This window comes from Podarcis vaucheri, assembly GCF_965113315.1.
Source record: "Podarcis vaucheri genome assembly, chromosome: 6".
Taxonomy (NCBI): Eukaryota; Metazoa; Chordata; class Lepidosauria; order Squamata; family Lacertidae; genus Podarcis; species Podarcis vaucheri.
In genome coordinates, this window is record NC_138764.1 from 72374592 (window position 1) to 72393896 (window position 19305).

Below are 19305 nucleotides of genomic sequence, written 5' to 3' on the forward strand. Positions count from 1 at the left end.
TGACAGTCCAGAACGCTACAGAGGAGCAACACCACATCACTGCTGACAGCTCCTGATTATACATAGCATACATGGTGCAATCTCAACTGTAGCTTTCATCTTGCTTTAGCCTGGCCTTTATTTAGCGGGCATAATGCTTCCTTTAGCAACAGATGGCTATACCACTGATTCTGTAAAAAATATACACAACTGCTGAAGACAAGCGATTCAAAAAAGTCATTTTATTAGATTGATGCTCCTGTTGCATGTGGCACATACAGAGAAAATTAAGACACAAGGTGTGGTGAGGAGTGAGAACAAATTAGTCTATCACTGAACAAAATTTCCCTGCAAAGTTATATACACGCTTGGAAAGTTTAGATCAGTGAATCAGAACATTAAGGTTGAAGTAAAGGGCGTTATTGTTGTTCAGTTGCTGAGCTTTGTTCTCAGTCTAGCTGAACAAAAATGTACAATGGCAATTTATGGACACTTCGGCCACTTGAGGCAATATTGTTTCAAGTCAAAAAGCAAAACTATTCCAAATTATTACTTGAAAGAAACAGCATTGTTTGAGGTGCTAAATGTGAGGTGAAAAGCATTAAAAAAACACTCTTTAAGCAAGAAGCTCGGCCGCAATCTATGTAATAGTTAGGTCCCATTGAAATCAATAAGCATAAACATGGATGACAATGTGGTTGATTTTCTTGATCCCAATACACTCACTTTGATGGCAACTGAATTTGGCCAGTAACCACTAGACAAGTAATCAGTGTTTTCAAGTCTGGTCACATTGATCGTCTACTCGTGCATGAGCAACTGAGTGCTGGATACCACACACACACACACACACACACACACACACACACACACACACACACACACCACCCCGGAAGCACAAGGTCTGGCCCAAGACATTTTGCTGCCTGGTGGAACAGCAAATGGTGCCTCCATTATACCGCAGTCAAGGTACACAGTACCCAAGGCTAGCCAACTTAATCTGCTACCTGAGGCAGAAAATCCCACAAAGTAAAATTACAATAACCATACATTAAATAAGAAAGAATTTGCTGCCCTTCTGTGACACCTAATGCCAGCTGCCTAGGGCAACTAAAACCTAATGTAAGGGCCAGTACCTTTCTTGTCTTTGACGGATCAGATCCAAAATGGTGATTCTTGCATAGAACTTTGCTTCCAAGCATGGCTCACCTTTGCTGGATTATATCAGTGTGTGGAAATTCAGAGAAAGCATGCACACCTTAATTTCTGTTGAAATCAGTGGGATAGTAAAATTTACCAGAGCCATTCAGTTCCACTGATTGCAATTAACGCTAAGTGCACCCAACTTTCTCTAGCTAGTGCTCCCGTCTTTAAAAATTGCTATTGACCTGGCTATTTATTCTGTGCAATGAAAAACTGATGAGAAATTGTAAACCTTTTATTTGGAATCAGCTGTATTGGAATATTTGAAAAAATTAGGGTGGGATTCACCTAACCAGCCCTGTCAGCAGAAGCCCTGTGTAAGGACTTCTGTTTGCACTTTGGGGGTTTCCCGCATCTCCCCATACACCCACAAAATTGGCTCGGGGGGGTGTTAGGAGAACCCCCACTACAGCACATAGGAGCCATTCCACCTGGCAAGCTGAAATGCTTGTGCAGATCGAATAACTGGAAGAGTGCAAAGTTGAATTTCACCCTTAGTTGTTATTTTCCCCACCAACAAAACAAAAAGGCTACATCTAAGCCAGATCCTCTCATGCTCTTTCAACCCTGCTGTTGTCCACATTGGCTGTTTGTCATTGGCCAGAATATGTTACCTGCAGACTGATAATGCTAGGTTTGGGAATATTGTCACCACTACCCTGCCTATTTGATTATTAATGCTTTTCTGATGTTACCAACAATGGCTGTTACAAGAAGCTATGCCTCAGAGGTTCTCATGACGTTGAAGGTAAGTAACGAATGTGCCAGTCTTTTGCTGAAGTAGACTGAATATCATCCGACTTTCAGTATTTGCGCTGAAAAAAGCACTTGCTAACACTTCTTGCAATCATGCTGTTGGACTATAGGAAGGACTATGCAGGTCTGCAGGTCTCCTGAGAAATGGAAACATAGGAAGCTGACTTATACTGAGTCAGACCAATAGTTCTTCTAGTTCAGAACTGGCAGCTGACTGGCGCTGGCTCTCCAGGGACATTCCCCGCCTTATCTGGAGATGCCTGCGATTGAGTCTGGGACCTTCTGCATGCAAGAGAGATGCTCTACCTCTGAGCTATGGCCCCAGAATATAAAAAGGCAATTGAGGAGGAGGACAAGGAAGTTCCCAGAGATGCCCATGTTAGTCTTGAATAATCTATATGGATACTGCATGTGGACAATAAGAAATAAGAACGCAAGAACTAGAGGAAGTAGCAGAAGAGGAGAAAACTGTCAAAGGCGAACACTTTATAAGCTATGCAAGTCAAAATGGCACTGGATTGAGATTGCCTGCAATGTAGACATGCCATTATTAGCACCCTCCACATCAGCCCAAGATTAGTGTTACATGACACAATCTTGTGATTTTACAAATAAAGGAATTAGCACTGGAAGGAACTATTTATTTTTGAAACATTGTCAGAAAATACGTAACAACTTTCAACATTTCCCCCCAACAGGGGATTTCCCCCCCACCCCCCAAATTCAAGCAATAAGTTAATTTTAAAAATACTCAAAATGTTGCAGCTTTCAGTAATTTTGGCAAATGATTCATCTTTTTTAAGTACTGTATATGACAGACAAAATCAAAATGCTTCTAGAAAAACCTGCTAGACAAAATAGTTTTGCAAATCACAGACTCTCAACAAATATAGCTGTTTTCACTACTCTCAAGAAGAAGAAATATGGGTGTGAAATAGATCTAAATAGATCTTTAAAAAAAAGAGAGAGGGGAAGAGATAGAGATTTTGTTAAAAATTGCAAAGCTGGGACCAGCTCTAAACTGCAGCAAGAATGAGCTGCACCTTAAGCAACTGAGCTCATGCAAAAGGTTCTCCAGAGAACATAAATACAGAAAAAGTGTTATTTTTTTCCCTGAGGAATTCGTAACTCTGTAAAACACATCAAAGGGCAGGCTGGGTAACACACAGCACAGACTCCATGAACATCACAGTATGAGTAAGAATTTTTTTGTAATGTATCGCTGATCACAATAACAAGGGTTGTTCACATGTCACGAGGAGTCTAATCAAGGCCTTTTCACTTGTCAGTCTCATCCCCCTCCAATTTCTTTTCTTAAATCTGCATGGTTATCTGCAGAATGTCAGTGCTTCTCTACTACTTGTCCCCCTCCAGACACGTACGGATATCTATTTTACAGGTTATTTTACAGGCCAGTGTTCCGGCCTATGTCACACTTCTCCAACTTTTCCCCCATCCCAGGCAGCCATGTCCAAAAAGTGAAAACCACACAGAACATCACCTTGAGAGACATAAATAACTAAGACAAATATGACCACAGAATAGGTTTGCTGCCTTTGTCATTGTGGGAACAAGTGCCCTCACTGTCTAACGTCCACTTCTTCTTCCATTCAGCCATAGAATTGCTGTGGAATTCCAGACAAGTGGCAAAGAATCAAACGGAAATGAATCGAAAAAGAACTTGGTTGAGTCCCATTGAATTCACCACTCGATGCATCATGGTGTTGGAGGCGGTTTGGGAGAGGGACAGGAGCCCTGGCTGTCAAAGCTGGCTGCTCGGCCATGCCACTGAGGAAAAGAAAAAGGCAGCAAGTTAGTGAACGAAGTCATAAACAAGCACGGCATAAAAATGTGCTAGCACCACTAATCCAGAGGTCTATGTCAGCTCAGGCAGAGATGGAACTCCCGCATTAGTGGGATGTCCCATTCATTTAAATGGAGGAATGCACAATTGTGCTCTCCATTTAGTTGAATGAATATGTCCTTCACGTGCACACATGAGCTTTCACAAAAGAGTCTTAGAGCTGGGCCAACTGTGCATGCCAGCAAATTGCTTCATCATCATCAGCTTTGTTCTCAGCACCATGAGATATAAATCAGTGTCCTCTGAAAAACTCAAGCATTGATTACAAAATGGAAGGGGAAGATTTCCAAGGCACTCAGACGGGGTAACAAAATGGAATAGATAACAAACTGAGCTTGAGCAATCAAAAGGGCGATTTTGGATTTTAGTACCACTCTACGTGATACCACATTTGTTCATCGTGGTTGTTCATCATGTTTACAATGATTATGTACATCTAGAAGTATTCCTGCCATGTGCTTGAAATCTAGTGAGATAGATGAAGACAAAAGGAACAGCAAGAGGCAAGAGGAATCAGGGGGGTCTATGTTAATGGAAAGAAGAAGACAAACAGAAAGAAACAGAAGCTGAAATGCACAAAACTATCAGAAATCAATCATACTGCAAAAAGAGAGAAAATATCCAAAAGAAGAAAACTGACCAACCAAATATCTAAGGGAAAAGAGTCCCATAGTTGTGGTGCGGCAATCAAGAAAGGACATTAGCCATTGAGAGGATGAGCACATGAATTAGGAGGTTAAACATGTCTAGTCAGAAGTAAATGCCACTGAGTTCAATGTGGCAAACTCCTCCTAGAGATGAAAGGACCTTTCAATTTTGGTTCTCTCAGTTTCTTATTTTCCCAATCTTAAATTTGATTCCCAACATTTCTACAGCGATTTGCAGCAAATTCTTTTCAAAAACCCTCCTGAAAATTCTTCAACCCTTTAATGCAAATTTCTCCTAATATACATATTTTTGTAATGCAGTTTTGGCTAATGTATACATTTTTTGCAAGCAATTTGTCCCAATATAACACAGCTTTGTATGTTATTTTCACTAATATATTCATCATTAGGCTCACTGTGACCTAATATAATGCATATTTGTAAACACTGTAAGCACTGCAAAATTCAGATAAGTGTAAATTTCAAAGGATGGCTATATGTTTTGGTTCTTACATTGTTTCAGAAAGTGCAAATTTGATCAATTCAGCTTTAAATGCAAACTGAATTGAATTCTTCCCTAATTCCTATTTCTACCATCTAAGTAAGTGGGTCTCAGATTCCAGCTCAAGTTAGTATTAGAAGAACAAAGGACAAAAGGAGGCCAACAGAAAGAAATCAAGAATAATAACCTATTCATTTTTTGAACACTGCAATTCAAAGGGGTGTTGGCGCATTGGGAAGGATTCAAGTCAAAGGCAGAAAAGGATAAAAAGTAATTGTAAACAGTTTCAAAATATGCCAAAATTATTTTTTCCCTCTGGATGTTCACCTCATAAGTGGAAAAGTAATGTAAATTGAGTCTAGAAGAAGAAAGTCTGTCAGATGTTAAATGCCAAATACCAATCTCAAATATTGACAGAGTTCCAACAAATGTTTTAAATTCATTATGTTACCATTTTCTTCCACTATTTCGTTGTCAAATATGAAAAGCCATTAACATTGCATATCACTTACCAAATGCTAAATACAATTGCATACCTGCCAGTTATCAATCAGTAATATGAAATACTGACATTAAATAAATAGTGCTGGGTGTCAGATGCTGAGGATGAATAGCAATAGAAGATGGTTTTGTGAAGAATTTGAAGGGGTATGATTTAAGGCGGGGTAGGATACCTCAGGCCAGGGGGCCAAATGTAGCCCTCCAGGTCTCTCTGTTCAGCTCTTGAGGCTCTCCCTGGGCAGTGCCTCTACCAGGGAAAGGCTGGGTTAGATAATCCCATAGGTCCAGTCACCTTTTTAACATTCCCAAAGCCAGCATATGGGTTAATTGTAGTGTGGCAGTTAAAACTATAAGCTATGTGCTGTGGATATTTTGGTTCAAACATCAGCAGAGCCATGAACTCACTGGATGGCCTTAGGCAAGTCATCATCTCTGAGCCTCGGTAATCATCTCTTCTGACCTATGATATGGGGATAATAAATAATGCTGGCCTACCACAAAGGGTTATCGTAGGAACTACTGAGATAGTGTTTGTAGAACACTTACAGTATTGACCTGTGGGTTTTTTTTTAAAGTTTGTGTTTATAAGCTGCTTTAGGAGGCCTTTGCCTTGAAATGTGGTGTAGTGGCAGAGTGCTGGACTGTGGCCCAGAAGACCAGGATTCGGAACCCTACTCAGTCAGGAAGTGCACTGGGTGACCTTGGGCCAGTCACTGTATCTTAAACTAACATACCTCACAGGGTTTTTGTGAGGATCAAATGGGGACAGGGAGACCCGTGTTCACCTTGCTAAGCTCCTTGAAGGAAATGCTGGATGTAACAATAGCAATAATGATAAAGACATTTGCTACGCAGGTACTAGTTTTTATAATAGTTTTAATTGCATTTAATTTTTAAAAGTACAATGCGCTTTCACGTAAAGATTAGAAGGATTGCACTCATCATGTCATTCATTTAAATAATATGAGAAAAATATATAAAATAACAGCCCTGGCATCAGTGAAGGCTGGCCTATGAGGGTGAATGGGGAAGTGCCCCACCAACCTCAATTTGCCCTCAGCCAGACCCCACCTGCCTGCCTTCTTTCTTACAAAGAGTAAAACTCTGTCTGTGATTGACTCTGGCTCCACCTACTGTTGACCTCCCCATGTTCCACCCTACCACTTCCAATGGCCACGAGTCACCGCACCCTGCCATAGCATAGATTGCTTAGATACTATTATGTCTTCCTCATATTACCGGTAATCATGATTGCTAATGCAATTTTTGTTTGTTTTGTAAACCAGCACTCTGCTGTCAAGCCTTTGATCACCAAATGCATCATGAAAAGTACGTACAGCCAGCCACAGCCAAGTTCCTTATCTTATCTATGATAAAAGGCTGCTCTTACTTTGGCTTCAGTGTTGCTTCGCATTATATCATGCAACTATTAAAAAACAAACAAATAAAACCCCCTCAAACAACTTCAAAACTTAATCCAATAATTCTGTCAAAATTTAGCTAATGAAGTTTAGCAGGATCCACTTCCTAGTCATGAGGTCATTGCTCAAATTGGAAGACCAGAACAAGCTGGAAGTAAATGAAAGGCACAGCGTGCAGGATAAGCACATTTTTAGGCACTTTAGATTATAAATTATTGGCAACGTGTCTTCGGGCTATGAAGTGCAATTTTAAGCATGCTACTCTCAGTTCTGAATTCTTGCCTTCTGACCTCTGGTGTTGTGTTAGCATTCAGGCAAGTGTCAAGCTTGTTCTATGAACACACGGCTTGTTCTTGATGTAGAACTAGGTACTTCGAAGATGTCTTTGGTACACTGTTTGAAGCCCTGTGTTTGAATGCATTAACAGCACTGTTTTCCCACATTTCACGCAAATCCATGAAAGAATTATAGAACTGTAGAGTTAGAAGGGAGTCCAGGGGTCATCTGGTTTAATCCCCTGCAATGCAGGAATCACAGCTAAAGAATCCCTGACAGATGGCCATCGAACCTCTGCTTAACAACCTCCAATGAAGGAGAGTCCATCACCTTCTGATGGAGTCTGTTCCACTGTTGAACAACTTTTACCACCAGAAGGTTCTTCCTAATGTTGAGTCAGAATCTCCTTTGCGCTTCGAGACCCCCAACCACCCCCCCAAAAATGAAGACACAGTGACATGGGATTTTAGTTTAAGTTACTGGGCAAAATTTAGGCCATAACTTTATTGAATACAGAATGTGAGTGGTATTGGCTTAGGCATTGGAATCATCCAAACTATATCAGACTCCCACCCGCATTGTGGGGAATCTGATAAAAGGGTGAAACACCGCCAGAGGGAGCCCTGCTGATGCAAACCGACTCGAGCTCACCCCCAGTGCCCCTGTGGGGTCCTGGTATGGCCCTAGCCCATACCGTGGGGTTTCGGACAAGATCCAAGCCAACCCCTGATTCCTTTAACAGAATACCCTTGAGCTTGGAGGGGCAGGTGATGGCCGCACCTCCCCTCCCCACACATTGCTGATCCAATGCCTAACTGCTAAACCTTACAAAGTTGTGACGATTGCTACCTGGTAGCCGAAAACCAAATGGCTCTGCCAGTCTGCCAGATGGAAAAAAATCCTACCAGGCAAAACAGACAACTAACAATGTCCATAGCAAGGCCAACACACAAGATAAAGGGTGTGTGTGTGAGATCTGCTGTGTGAAGGCAAAGAGGTCCAGCAAACATCGCACAAGGTTTAAATAATGTTTCGCAGCCACCCCCCAAGTCAAGCCATTGGCTTTAGGGACCAAGTGATTGTGAAACGACCAACTGGAGTGGAGCAGGGCGTAGCTCTGCCCACACCCAGGAGGTGGGAGATGCCTGGGGGCCCAAGCGCAACGCATACCCTCCTTGAAGAGGATCCGATTTCTTCTAACTTGAATCCATTGGTTTGGGTCCTACACTCTGGACTAGGAGAAAACAAGCTTGCTCTGTCATCCATGTGACACGTTTCAGCTTGTCAATATCCTTCTTAAACTGTAGTGCCCAGAACTGGATACAGTACTCCTTGCCTTTCTGGGGCTTAAAGTTTACTTCATACATTATGTGGCAGCAAAACCAGGTTCTTGCACCCACACTATATTTCCTAAAGCATATGTTCCCCTACAAGCACAATGTGTAAAATAGACTGTAAAGAAAGGCACTTGCATCACAGCCCTCTGTTTTGTATCTCTGTCTCTATTAATGGCAGACTTCTACATAAAGGAACATGCATTTCCAAAGGACATTTCTAAACTCCCCCCCCCAAAAAAAAACAAGAACAACCCTCCAGTATCAAAATCAACCTCTCTATCTATTATTCATCACTGAAACAGGTTATTTGAATTGTGGCCTGTTTTTAAACAGCGATTCAGTTTTTTCTCACCAAGTTGCAAGACTAAAGAGAAACATTGGTCTCTTATGATCTTCCTTAGACTTGGCTTTCAAGAAGCCCCAAATAACCCTAGGCCTGCATAAATAAATCCAGAGTGCATTCTGGTAACTTCATAGATCCATGTGGTTAGGTTCCAAATCTTAGATAAAGGGTGGGCAACCTCAGGCCCTAGGGACCAAATATGGGTCTCTGGGCCTCTCTATGTCACCCCTGGGACTCTTCCTAAGCCATGACCCTTCCTAGGGCAATCCTGTTCCATGCTCTTCTCGGGGTCTTTTGCCTGGCTGGAATGTGTCCTTGAATTCTGATGATGCCTCTTCCTTGCCTGGATGGAGAGAGATGTGTGCATAAATGTCTAAGTTACAGCCATTTGCTCCACATGCTTTTGTCTCTGGCCCCACTGGCAGCTGGCAGCTGGCCCCTGGAAAGTCTCCTTGGGCTGACAAAGTTCCCCAATTCTTGCCATGCAGAATCAATTTTCCAAGACAGGGAAAAACTGCTAATATGGAACCTGAACATCTGATACCGCGATGCTGGCAGATTATGGAACAAATAAAGCCCTTTAAAAACATCTAAAAACCAATTCTAAGCTCTTTGTGTTTAAAGGGAGCTTGAGACGCTGACAAAATATTGATTCCAACTGTGACAGATTCTCCAGAGAAGTTTCATTGCTCTAAATACACAGATGGAATTGCTTTTGAACAAGCCCTCTAGGGTGTCACCTACACTCATTAAGTACCTGATGTATTATTTTAAACAAATAAATGTCACGGTCCCCAAAGACTGAAATGGCCTTATTAAATTTTAGATCTATTTTATTGTAATGAGCTGATGATAATATGAGTTTGCAATACCAGATACAACCAAACTCATCCTCCGGAAATCTCTGCTAAGCCCTTTCCCCATCAGTGTCTGCAAAAACAAAAAAACAAAAAACAGGCCGCTGTTGTTGTTGTTTTTATCTCTTTGTTTAATATTTTCTTGTAAAATGATCCTTGTCTGATGGATACCTTGGAATATTTGGAGTGAGACAGCATCACAGGAGAAAAGGAGTGGGATGACTCTGCTACAGGGATCACTGCCTTGGGAGCGCTCAATCCAGGTGCTGGATTTTGCTGTTGGCAGAAATAGATAAAGGGTCATTGGCGGATGAATTATAGGGTACATTTGTGCTAAAACAAATTAGCACTAAGGGGCTGTTTCAGTTTGCGTATTTAAAGGGCATACCTAAATAGCAGTCTTGAAGAGTGTCAGACAGGAAGTCATTGTACATCCAGCCCACATAACCCAGCAGTAGCGCTCTCACCAGCTCTATGCTGGGGAAACCCAGCCAGATGGGCAGGGTACAAATAATAAATTATTATTATTATTATTATTATTATTATTATTATTATTATGCAAAATGATGGTGAGACCAGTGCAGGGTCATGCAGCCCACCACCCAAGTTACTGATGCATGCATATCTTTTGCGCTTAACACCACATGCACGACAAATAGAAAGCACAAGCAGTTGCAACCCGAATATCGCCTGAGGAATTACCGTATTTTTTGCTCTATAAGACTCACTTTTTCCCTCATAAAAAGTAAGGGGAAATGTGTGTGCGTCTTATGGAGTGAATGCAGGCTGCGCAGCTATCACAGAAGCCAGAACAGCAAGAAGGATTGCTGCTTTCACTGCACAGCGATCCCTCTTGCTGTTCTGGCTTCTGAGATTCAGAATATTTTTTTCTTGTTTTCCTCCTCCAAAAGTCTTGTGGTCTGGTGCGTCTTTTAGAGCGAAAAATACGGTATATTTTGGTTTCTCTCCTGGGTAAGGAGTGCAATTTGGCAAAGGTTGTGGCTCAGTGTTACAGGACATGCTTTGCATGCAAAAGGTCCCAGGTTCAGTCCCCAGGACCTCTAGGTAGGGCTGAAAGAGATTGTTCTTTGAAAACCCGGAAAGCTGCTGCCACTCAACATGGAGACCCCCGTCATGTTTGGCAGGTGGGTGGGGCCATCTAGCTTTCAGTCGCCTGATGTCGCAATGATGTCAGGTGACCCATGTGGTGATTGTGGGGCTTCAAAGCACCATTCACTGCTCTCTGCAAGCAGGGGGAACAGCCGTAGCTCAGCAGAAGAGCATCTGGTTGGCATGCAAAAGGTCCCAGGTTCAGTCCCCAGTATCTCCAGGTAAGGTTGGGAATGTCGCCTGCCTGAAACCTTGGAGAACTGCTGCCAGTATTGAGCTAGATGGACCAAAGGTGCAACACAACTTCCTTTGTTCCTGTGATGATCAACTGATATCAGGTGTAGGGCAGGTAAGTTGTAGATTGTACAAATAGCCTGGCAGGTCAGATGGGGAGGCCTGAGGAGGCTAATTGGGATTATGGGCTGGAGATTTCCCATCACTGGTGTACGCAATAGATGGACCAGTGGTCTGACGTGGGATAAAGTAGCTTCTGCAGATAAAGGGCAGGTGAAAGACCACAGAAGGAAGACACTCAGGGCTTTTCCTGCCAATCAAAAGAACATAAGAAAATCCCTGCTGGATCAGATCAACAAGCCCATCTAGTCCATCATCCTGCTCTCAGATGTCTATGGGAGCATATAAGGAGGACCTGAATGCAACAGCACTTTCCCCAAATGTACTTGCAAGCAACTGGTATTCAATAGCATACTGCCTCTGAGAGAGGAAGAAAATATAGTCATAATGGCTAGTAACCCCTGCTAGTTTTATTCTCCATGAATTTGTCTAATCTTCTTGATTAGGCAAGGACTGAACTACCTCTAACGAGTAAAAGAAACTAGGCTTTCAGAAATCCAGAATTCTCTTTCTGCACCACTTACTGAAAATAATGGCGAGATTTAACAACAGCTGCCTCGTACATGCTCATATAAGTGGCCAGATGTTTAGCAATGCCGCACGTGTCAGATGCATGTATAGTTTTATTTTTGGCAAAATTGGAGCTTGCCGTTTTCTGAACAAAATAATGACATATGCTGAACTCAAGGGAATGGTGTTTTCTAGAGATTCATAATTGGTGCCCATCAGTGCTGTAACTGAGCAACCACCAATTGTGCATGAGGGTGTAATGGCCAACGTCTGTAACATCTGGTTCGTATTCTTCTTCATATTCTCAAAGGATCTGTAAGCTCTGCAGTGTTTGGTTTAGTGGTTCGAGGCTTTCACTTATTCATTTATTCACGAATGCTTCCTCACCCAGCATGACGCCCAGAGTTTGCCTTAGCAAAAGCAGATCAAAGAAGTACATTTTGTACTTGAACCTAAAGGTGGAGGCTTGTGATGGTAACTAGCACCTGTGGAAGCTCACATTTAAATGAAGTCAAACCCTGCTTTGAGCCTGACTAGGCTCTATGATGGTTGCTGCTCCTCTCCAGGTGGTCTCACTGCATCATGGGCAGCCTGGTGAAAGAGGACTCCCTGGTTCTGGTTCCCAAACCATTCTTTTTAAAAATGGTTTAGATTCTGGAATATCCTTCCCTCTCCTATATGTGAAGCAGCAGCCATGAGCTGCTTCAGACATATTCTAAAAACTGATCACTTTGACCTGGCCCTCCCTGACCATAAGACTGGACCCAGTTTTATATACTTGAATCACCTGAATTCCTGTTTCTATAGGCCAGTGTTTCCCAACCTTTTTTGGGCAAAGGCACACTTGTTTCATGAAAAAAAATCTCGAGGCACACCACCATTACAGCCCTGTGACGTCAGCGCGCAGCGTCACGCCGGGAGGGACATGAATTGCTAGCAAATTACATAATCACCTCCTTGAGGGCTGGCTCATCTTCTCCGAAGGCAGAACCCCATTAATTAACAGCACAGACTCACACCATAGCCAAGATGAGGGGGGGGGGAACCTCAGTCATGCACAGTCATGCACATGTGGGGGCTAAATGAGGACGAAGACCGGTCAGAGAGCAGGGTTCAAATCACCCCACCTGGCCAGGACAATCCCTGGGTGCTCCCTTGGGCCACTCGCCTGACCCACCTCGCAGGGCTGTTGTTGCGAGGATAACACGGGGAGAACCGCGCGCGCCCCCGGGAGCTCCTTGGAGGAGAAAGCGGGCGATGAATGCAATGCACGAAATATATGAGAGGCGACCAGGTTTTGCAGGTGAGGGGCCCCCGCCAGCCTCCACTTCCAACACCCGGCGCAACGACGCCGAAGTTTCCCCCCGGGCTCGGCTCGGGGAGCAGCGCTGCTTCCCCCCGGCTCCCCTTCGCCCTCCCGGCTCTCTCTGCCGCCCACTGGGGACCCCCCTCACCTGCCAAGTCCGGAGCGCCGGTGGAAGTTGCATGCATGCATGCAGGGCGCCGCGTTGCCATTGCATTGCAGTGCACTCCATGCAACGCCTGCATGCATGCATTGCCTTGCACGCCCGCCAAGGGGTCTCCCCGCGGTCCGATGCGTCCCCTCCGGCACGGATGCAGCATTGCAAAAATAAAAAAACCCTGACGCAGCCCTACCTGGGGGGCAGCCTCCGCCTCCGCCGCTCCGCCTCCGCGGGGATCCCCGGGCTCCATCCTGCCGCCCGATCTCCGCGGGGGCGCAGGCAGGCTGTGCGGGGTCTGCGCAGAAGAGCCCCTGCCCGCTCGGCCGCCACCGCTGCGCTCATTCCATGGCCGGGAGAAGAGCGCTTCAAACAAAACGCCCGGCCCGCCAGGCCACGCTGGGAAACGTAGTTTGCGCACCCCGCGCGGGCGCGGAGCCCAAGGGCGAGGGGACTACGGATCCTGGCAGCCCCCGCGCCGGGGACGGAGGGGGAGAGGCCAGGTGCAGGGATGGAGGGACGGGTGGGCGAGCGAGTGAGTGAGTGGCAGCCGCCAAGCCTTGGCCGAGAGCCAGGAAGGGCCTCCCCGGAGGAGGAGGAGGAGGGAGGCGCAGAGCGGGAGGGAGGGAGGGAACCCCAGGGGTCATCTAGTGACGGCGCCCCAATCGAAAATTTGACTTTAAAAAAAAAATCTTTCGAATTTTTTAATTTTTCCCGCGGCACACCAGGCAACATCTCGCGGCACACTAGTGTGCCGCGGAACAGTGGTTGGGAAACACTGCTATAGGCTTTCATGGGTTTGTCTTTTTCTTTGCTTTTTGCTTATAATTTTGTTTTAATGATATTGTTTGTTTTTATATTTCACACTGCTTAGAGATTTTGAGAACATTAACTGGTTTATGTATATGCTTTGTAATAACTAAATCCACCCATACTACATGGAACCTTAATGTGCTGAGACTGAAAACTGGGGAAGCATATTGGAGCTGGAAATGCGTTGAGTGGGGGTAGGGGGGAAACCTGCCTACCTCTTTCCCTTGGAGTCTTGCTAATAGCAGTACAATACACAGACCCAGACAGCCATAGATTATATTTACAGAAGATGCCAGAGCAGGGTGCCGTGAAAGGGTGTGTGTGTAATATTCTAGAGCTGTTTTTGGTTGTACTGAATAATCCTGTCAGCGTTGCAGAGCCTACTGATTTAATGCATCCTTACAAAAGTGGATTAGAGATCACATAAAAATTATTTAGTAGCATCAGGGGAGTGAAGGCTATCGGATGCCATGAATTATCCACCTCTCTTATCAAACAACGCCCCCTGATCTTCACTGTAACAAATTATCAGTTCCAGAGCATACTCTCTACCTTTCCCTGGCCATATCTATACTTGCTTTTCATGGGCTCAGTCTTCCAGTTAACAAACTTTTCCTGAGCAAACATTAGAAATTTCTGTAATTCATACATTCTGTCTGTTTTTAGCCTCCGAGTGGAATCCAAGGCTATGGCTTTGGGGACCCCACTAGACTCCTAATGGGGAAGCAAGATTTGTTGGGAGTGCTAATGGCATGAGTCTTTCCATCTGGTGCACAGGCTGCATATATGTGTAAATAAAACCATACATCTTAAAGAAAAGTCTCCATTAACCTTCATGTGTTGGGACCTGCTGGGAGACTGGCGGCACACAACAATACCTTGGACTGTGCCACTGCCTAAGCTTGCAGCAAGATGTGCTGTGGCTGTTGAAATAAGTACCTGCTGGTGACCACATGCTCCTATCCCAAAGAACCCACAGGACATCTGGGTGGCATGTGTTGCACTAGAGAACCATGGTTGAAGCTTTGGAAATGTTGTTTACAGTCTACTGAGAAGCTCAAAGAGATCTGAGCTTAGAAGCAAAAAACAATCTGTGGAAACAGATCCAAAATACTCTCTCTCTCTCTCTCTCTCTCTCTCTCTCTCTCTGTGTGTGTGTGTGTGTGTCTCCCCACCCCCACACACTCACTCTCATCTGGAGAACATATTTGGTTCTCTGGCACAACAAGTTAACTTGGTATCTGTGTATCTTGTTCTAAATAACCTTCTGCTTCAGTTAAGGGTTTCCTTTCCCCTTCAGAATATGTTCCAAGCAGTTGCTTGTTTGCTTTGTTTACTCTCCTACCAAAACAAAATAACAGGGAACAAAACTTATTGGTGGATGCATAGCATACATGTACTTGGAAGCACTTGTTCTAGGATCACAGCAGCTTCTTGTCCCTGGTGGGATTGCTCCGCTTCAGATCAACAAATAACAAGGGGAGAGAGAGAGCGTGGGAGGGAGATGAGGAGGAACATTGGTGTATTCTCTGCTGAATCTTTTTTTTAAGACTTAACATTAAATTGATAGTGGCAGAGCTAGTGTATCAACCAAATAGACATCTAGACACTGGCATCCTTCTTTGCATCTGTATCTGGCTGTACTTTACGACAACCAAACACAATGACCCCATATCGCAGTAGTCTAGCTGATTACAGGTGAAGTTAGCCAAGTACCATTAATTTTCCTGTGTTTTGTCTCAAGGAGACAGTTTACAGGGGGTTCAGTGTCAATCTGGGGTTTCATTGGGTCCCAGGCTTCATTGCTCTTCCTGTAGTCCCTTGCATTGCAGCTAGGAACGTTACTGAGTCATAATTGTGGACTTTTTTGTGCATGCATCCTGCAACTGACTGAGCAACCCCAGGTGTCCTGTCTATTGAACATTCACCCTAGCTTGCTGACACAAAACTTACATGGAGGTTAGATTGTATCCAGTCTTTACTGAGTCTTCATTTTAATATATTTAATATATGCATATAGTTTTACTTCTAACAATGTCTGCTTGCTTTTTATGATTGTTTTAAAAACGTTTTAGCAGTTCTCATTTATGTATGTAAACCACCTTGAGTCCTGTCAGGAAAAAAGGCGGGGTATAAATAAACATTATAATAAACATAAAAATTCATTCTGATTCGCTCGCTTGGTTATATGACTTTCTATTAACCAATTCTTTATGTCACACTTTTCAGTGCATTTCCTCATCATTTTTCAAATCAAAAAATGCCAGGGTGGGCTTTTTTTTTTTTAAAGCAGATTTGTTGCACTAGTGCTTTAATTTTGCAAAGCTACATTTCCTGGTATGCACCTGAATCCCTCCCACAAAATACTGTCAGTTGAAGGTGTACCTCCTGCTTCCTTTGCTTCTTTCCCCATTTGGGGCAGCACAATTATTGGTTTGCTTTGTTGCTTAATCTGTTCATGGAAGCCTTTGAAGATGGTATGGAAACGGCAGCTGGTGCAGAATTCAGGGGCCAGGCTGCTGACTGGGTCAAGAGATGATCTGAACACACAAGACCACTCCCGGCACAACTGCACTGGGTACTAATCAATTAGGATAGGAAGGTGGTGCTATAAGAAAGGGCCTGCTCAGTGGAATGCTCTCCCCAGAGAGGCATGTCTGGTGCCATCTCTATCTGTTTTTAGGCACCAAGCAAAACTGTTCTCATTCATCCTGCCTTTGGATCTTAATTTCTATTTATCTTTCAGTAGGTGAGGTTGAATTGGCTCTGCTTTATACACAGTATAGGTGTGTTTTAGGTCCCTTTACACTTGCTTTTAATGTTCATTTTGTAAGCTGCTTTGAGTTCACCTTTCTGAAAAAAGTCATTAAGTAATAATAGTAGGGTATTTCTCCTAGAAGCTGGCCACTAGAGCATCGTGTTCTGCAGATGTTACTGTAGATATCATATTAGATTTTGAACAGTTCTGGAGGCTGCAGGTGACTTATGTACTTCTGCTTCAGCAAAGATCAGCTCCATTAACTCCTTCCATTTTACTCAGTTCTCTGCTTTATTCCCAGCTTGAAAGTCCATGGAAGTGAGGCACGTTTTGTGCATTGCTCTGAAATTAAAAAGGATTAAAGCTGCACATTTGAGCTGGTTAAAATAAATTGGTCTATTAACAAGGTTCTGTGCAAGTTGAAGCCGGGCCAAAATGCTTAAGGACTGCTGCAGGTTTCCGGAGCCAAAACATGGGTAGGGAGGTGTGCATGAATACAACACAACCACACCAACAGTATCTGTAAACTTAACTCTTACTTTTATAGTATAGCTACAAAGCCTATCATTGGGTAAGGTGTCCTTCAAAATTCACACGATACAAGTGCAAGGTTCTCCAAAAATAATTTTGGCCCACAAAACATACATTCAAATGAAGTTATTCAATACTTTACATACCTCCTTGAAGGATTTCTTCACCTCTACTAGTGGGTGCCAGTGTGCAATTGGTTTCCGTGGGTAAGCCAGCATTTCGTTCCAGTGGTCTCGACCTAGTCCCTCAGCGTTATTTGCTACACGGCAAACCCCAATAATCTCATTATGGCCGACTCTGAAAGGGGTAACCACACACGGAACATGTTTTAGACATGCTTTCTTTTGCTACAGTGACACATTTAAACCCGCCCCTCCTGCTTCTTCCACCCTTCTTGCTGAAGCTACAAATGAGAACAGAATTATAATACAGCATGCCTCATAGGCAAATCAGAGACATGTCTGCAAATGGGATAAGGACTGTCCCTGGTAAATAGGGAGTGTATGCTGGCATTATCAAGACTGATCCCCATGTGAATCTTCACTTGTGATCTTCAAGCATGAAGCTGAGCATGTGATTTATGCTCCTGTCCCCATCACCAATGGACTTCACGACTTCATGAGTCATTAAATTAAATCCTAGGAACATGCCCTGCTGACCCAAAGGGGAAATACTTGAGAAGCCAAAAAGTGCAGCTTGATATTTCTAATAACATGCCTTGTCTCTTGCACAACCGAGTCACGTAATCAAGTGAGTCACACCATGGAAACTTAAGAACGAGGAAATGGCTCGAATGGGATTTAAGCATTACAGAGATTCCCTCCTACCGGTCGTAATCCATAACAGAGATAAGCAGGCTGACTTGGTCCATGTTCTCTGGAGGGATATCAAAGATTATTGCCTCATTGTAGTTAGGATTAAGTGTGTTTCTTTTAATGGTGGTTTTCTTCTTCTTTAGCCTCCTTCCATCACAGAGCAAGGACACCTTGACGTAAGGATCTGGAAAGCAGGAGAAAGGGAAAATGACAGCATTGATGATGATCCCAGTATCCATGGGATCCCTGTTGCTCACATGACCAAATGGGATATGGAACATGTGGAAGCAGGAGTGGAAGAGAAGAAAGTCTCTGGGTTTGCATGCACCTAGGCTCTGGGCAAAAAGAACACATGGGATCATGGATTGCCATCACAATCTCACTCCTTCTTCCACATCTTCGGTAGTATCATGTTTGATCATTCAAACCCAACTATGGTTAGTTAACAATGAAAACTGTGTGCGCAAAAAAGGGGAGTCAGAACATAACATTACCTTTATGTCATATTATAAACAAATATCCTATAAACTAACAGCAAGCTCATTTTCTGAGTGTGGACCCACATCGAGAAAAAGCAGCACTATCCATGCACAATATTAGGCTTGGAGAAATGTACAGATATTTTGCAGGGGAGAAGAGGGGCTCACCAGAGTAGCCCAATGAGGGGCTGAGCATGCTCAGTGGCCACAGAATGCTGAGTGGCCATTGGAGGGGATATGAGGGGAATGGCAAAGAATATTTGCGGAAAGGACACAGCTGGTTGGCTGGCTGGAACTTGGAAGCTGAGGACTCCAAACTGCAGCACTTTGCTACAGGTCCAACATGAAACAGTCTAGTGATGAACACTTCCTCAGGAGTGCCAGATTTCTTAATTTGTCAGTTTTAGGGATGTCATAACTATTGCTCCCATGCTTTGCAGCAGGGAAGTGTTTACGGGGTGGGGTTGTGTGTTTTTTTGTCAAACTCTTCTTTCTACAAAATTCAATGGAGCTCATTGAATTACATGGAAGACTAGAAAAGTATAGGTTAGAACAAACATCTTTTTTTTTTTTTACTTTTGGGACATTAAATCAGCTGTCAATGCAGAGACCATTGGTGGTATTCAAGTAAGTTGTACTCAGAGTAGACCTATTGGAACTGATGGATCTAACAGTGGTGTCCACTAACTTCAGTGGGTCTGCTCTTGAGTAAAACTTAATTGAATACCATGCCATGTATGTATATGTGGGCCTGCTTTTCTGTAGGGAGGTAGTGATTTTGTAATTATG

General features: G+C 43.7%; 1 protein-coding gene across 4 annotated transcripts in view; it reads right to left on the reverse strand.

Annotated features, from left to right (window-relative positions):
* Window positions 1-206: 206 nt before the first annotated feature.
* The window catches only part of SYT6 (synaptotagmin 6), a 140902-nt gene continuing 121803 nt past the window's right edge, over window positions 207-19305 (reverse strand). For 3 of the 4 annotated variants that reach the window (XM_082226964.1, XM_082226967.1, XM_082226966.1), the window contains exons 5-8: window positions 18050-18221; window positions 17369-17519; window positions 9858-9962; window positions 207-3726 (exon numbers count right to left, since the gene is read on the reverse strand). In XM_082226964.1, coding sequence (XP_082083090.1) covers window positions 3655-3726; window positions 9858-9962; window positions 17369-17519; window positions 18050-18221 — 500 coding nt within the window. In that variant the 3' untranslated portion in view covers window positions 207-3654. The remainder of the gene's footprint in view (window positions 3727-9857; window positions 9963-17368; window positions 17520-18049; window positions 18222-19305) is intronic. The other variant, XM_082226965.1, reaches the window with a different exon arrangement.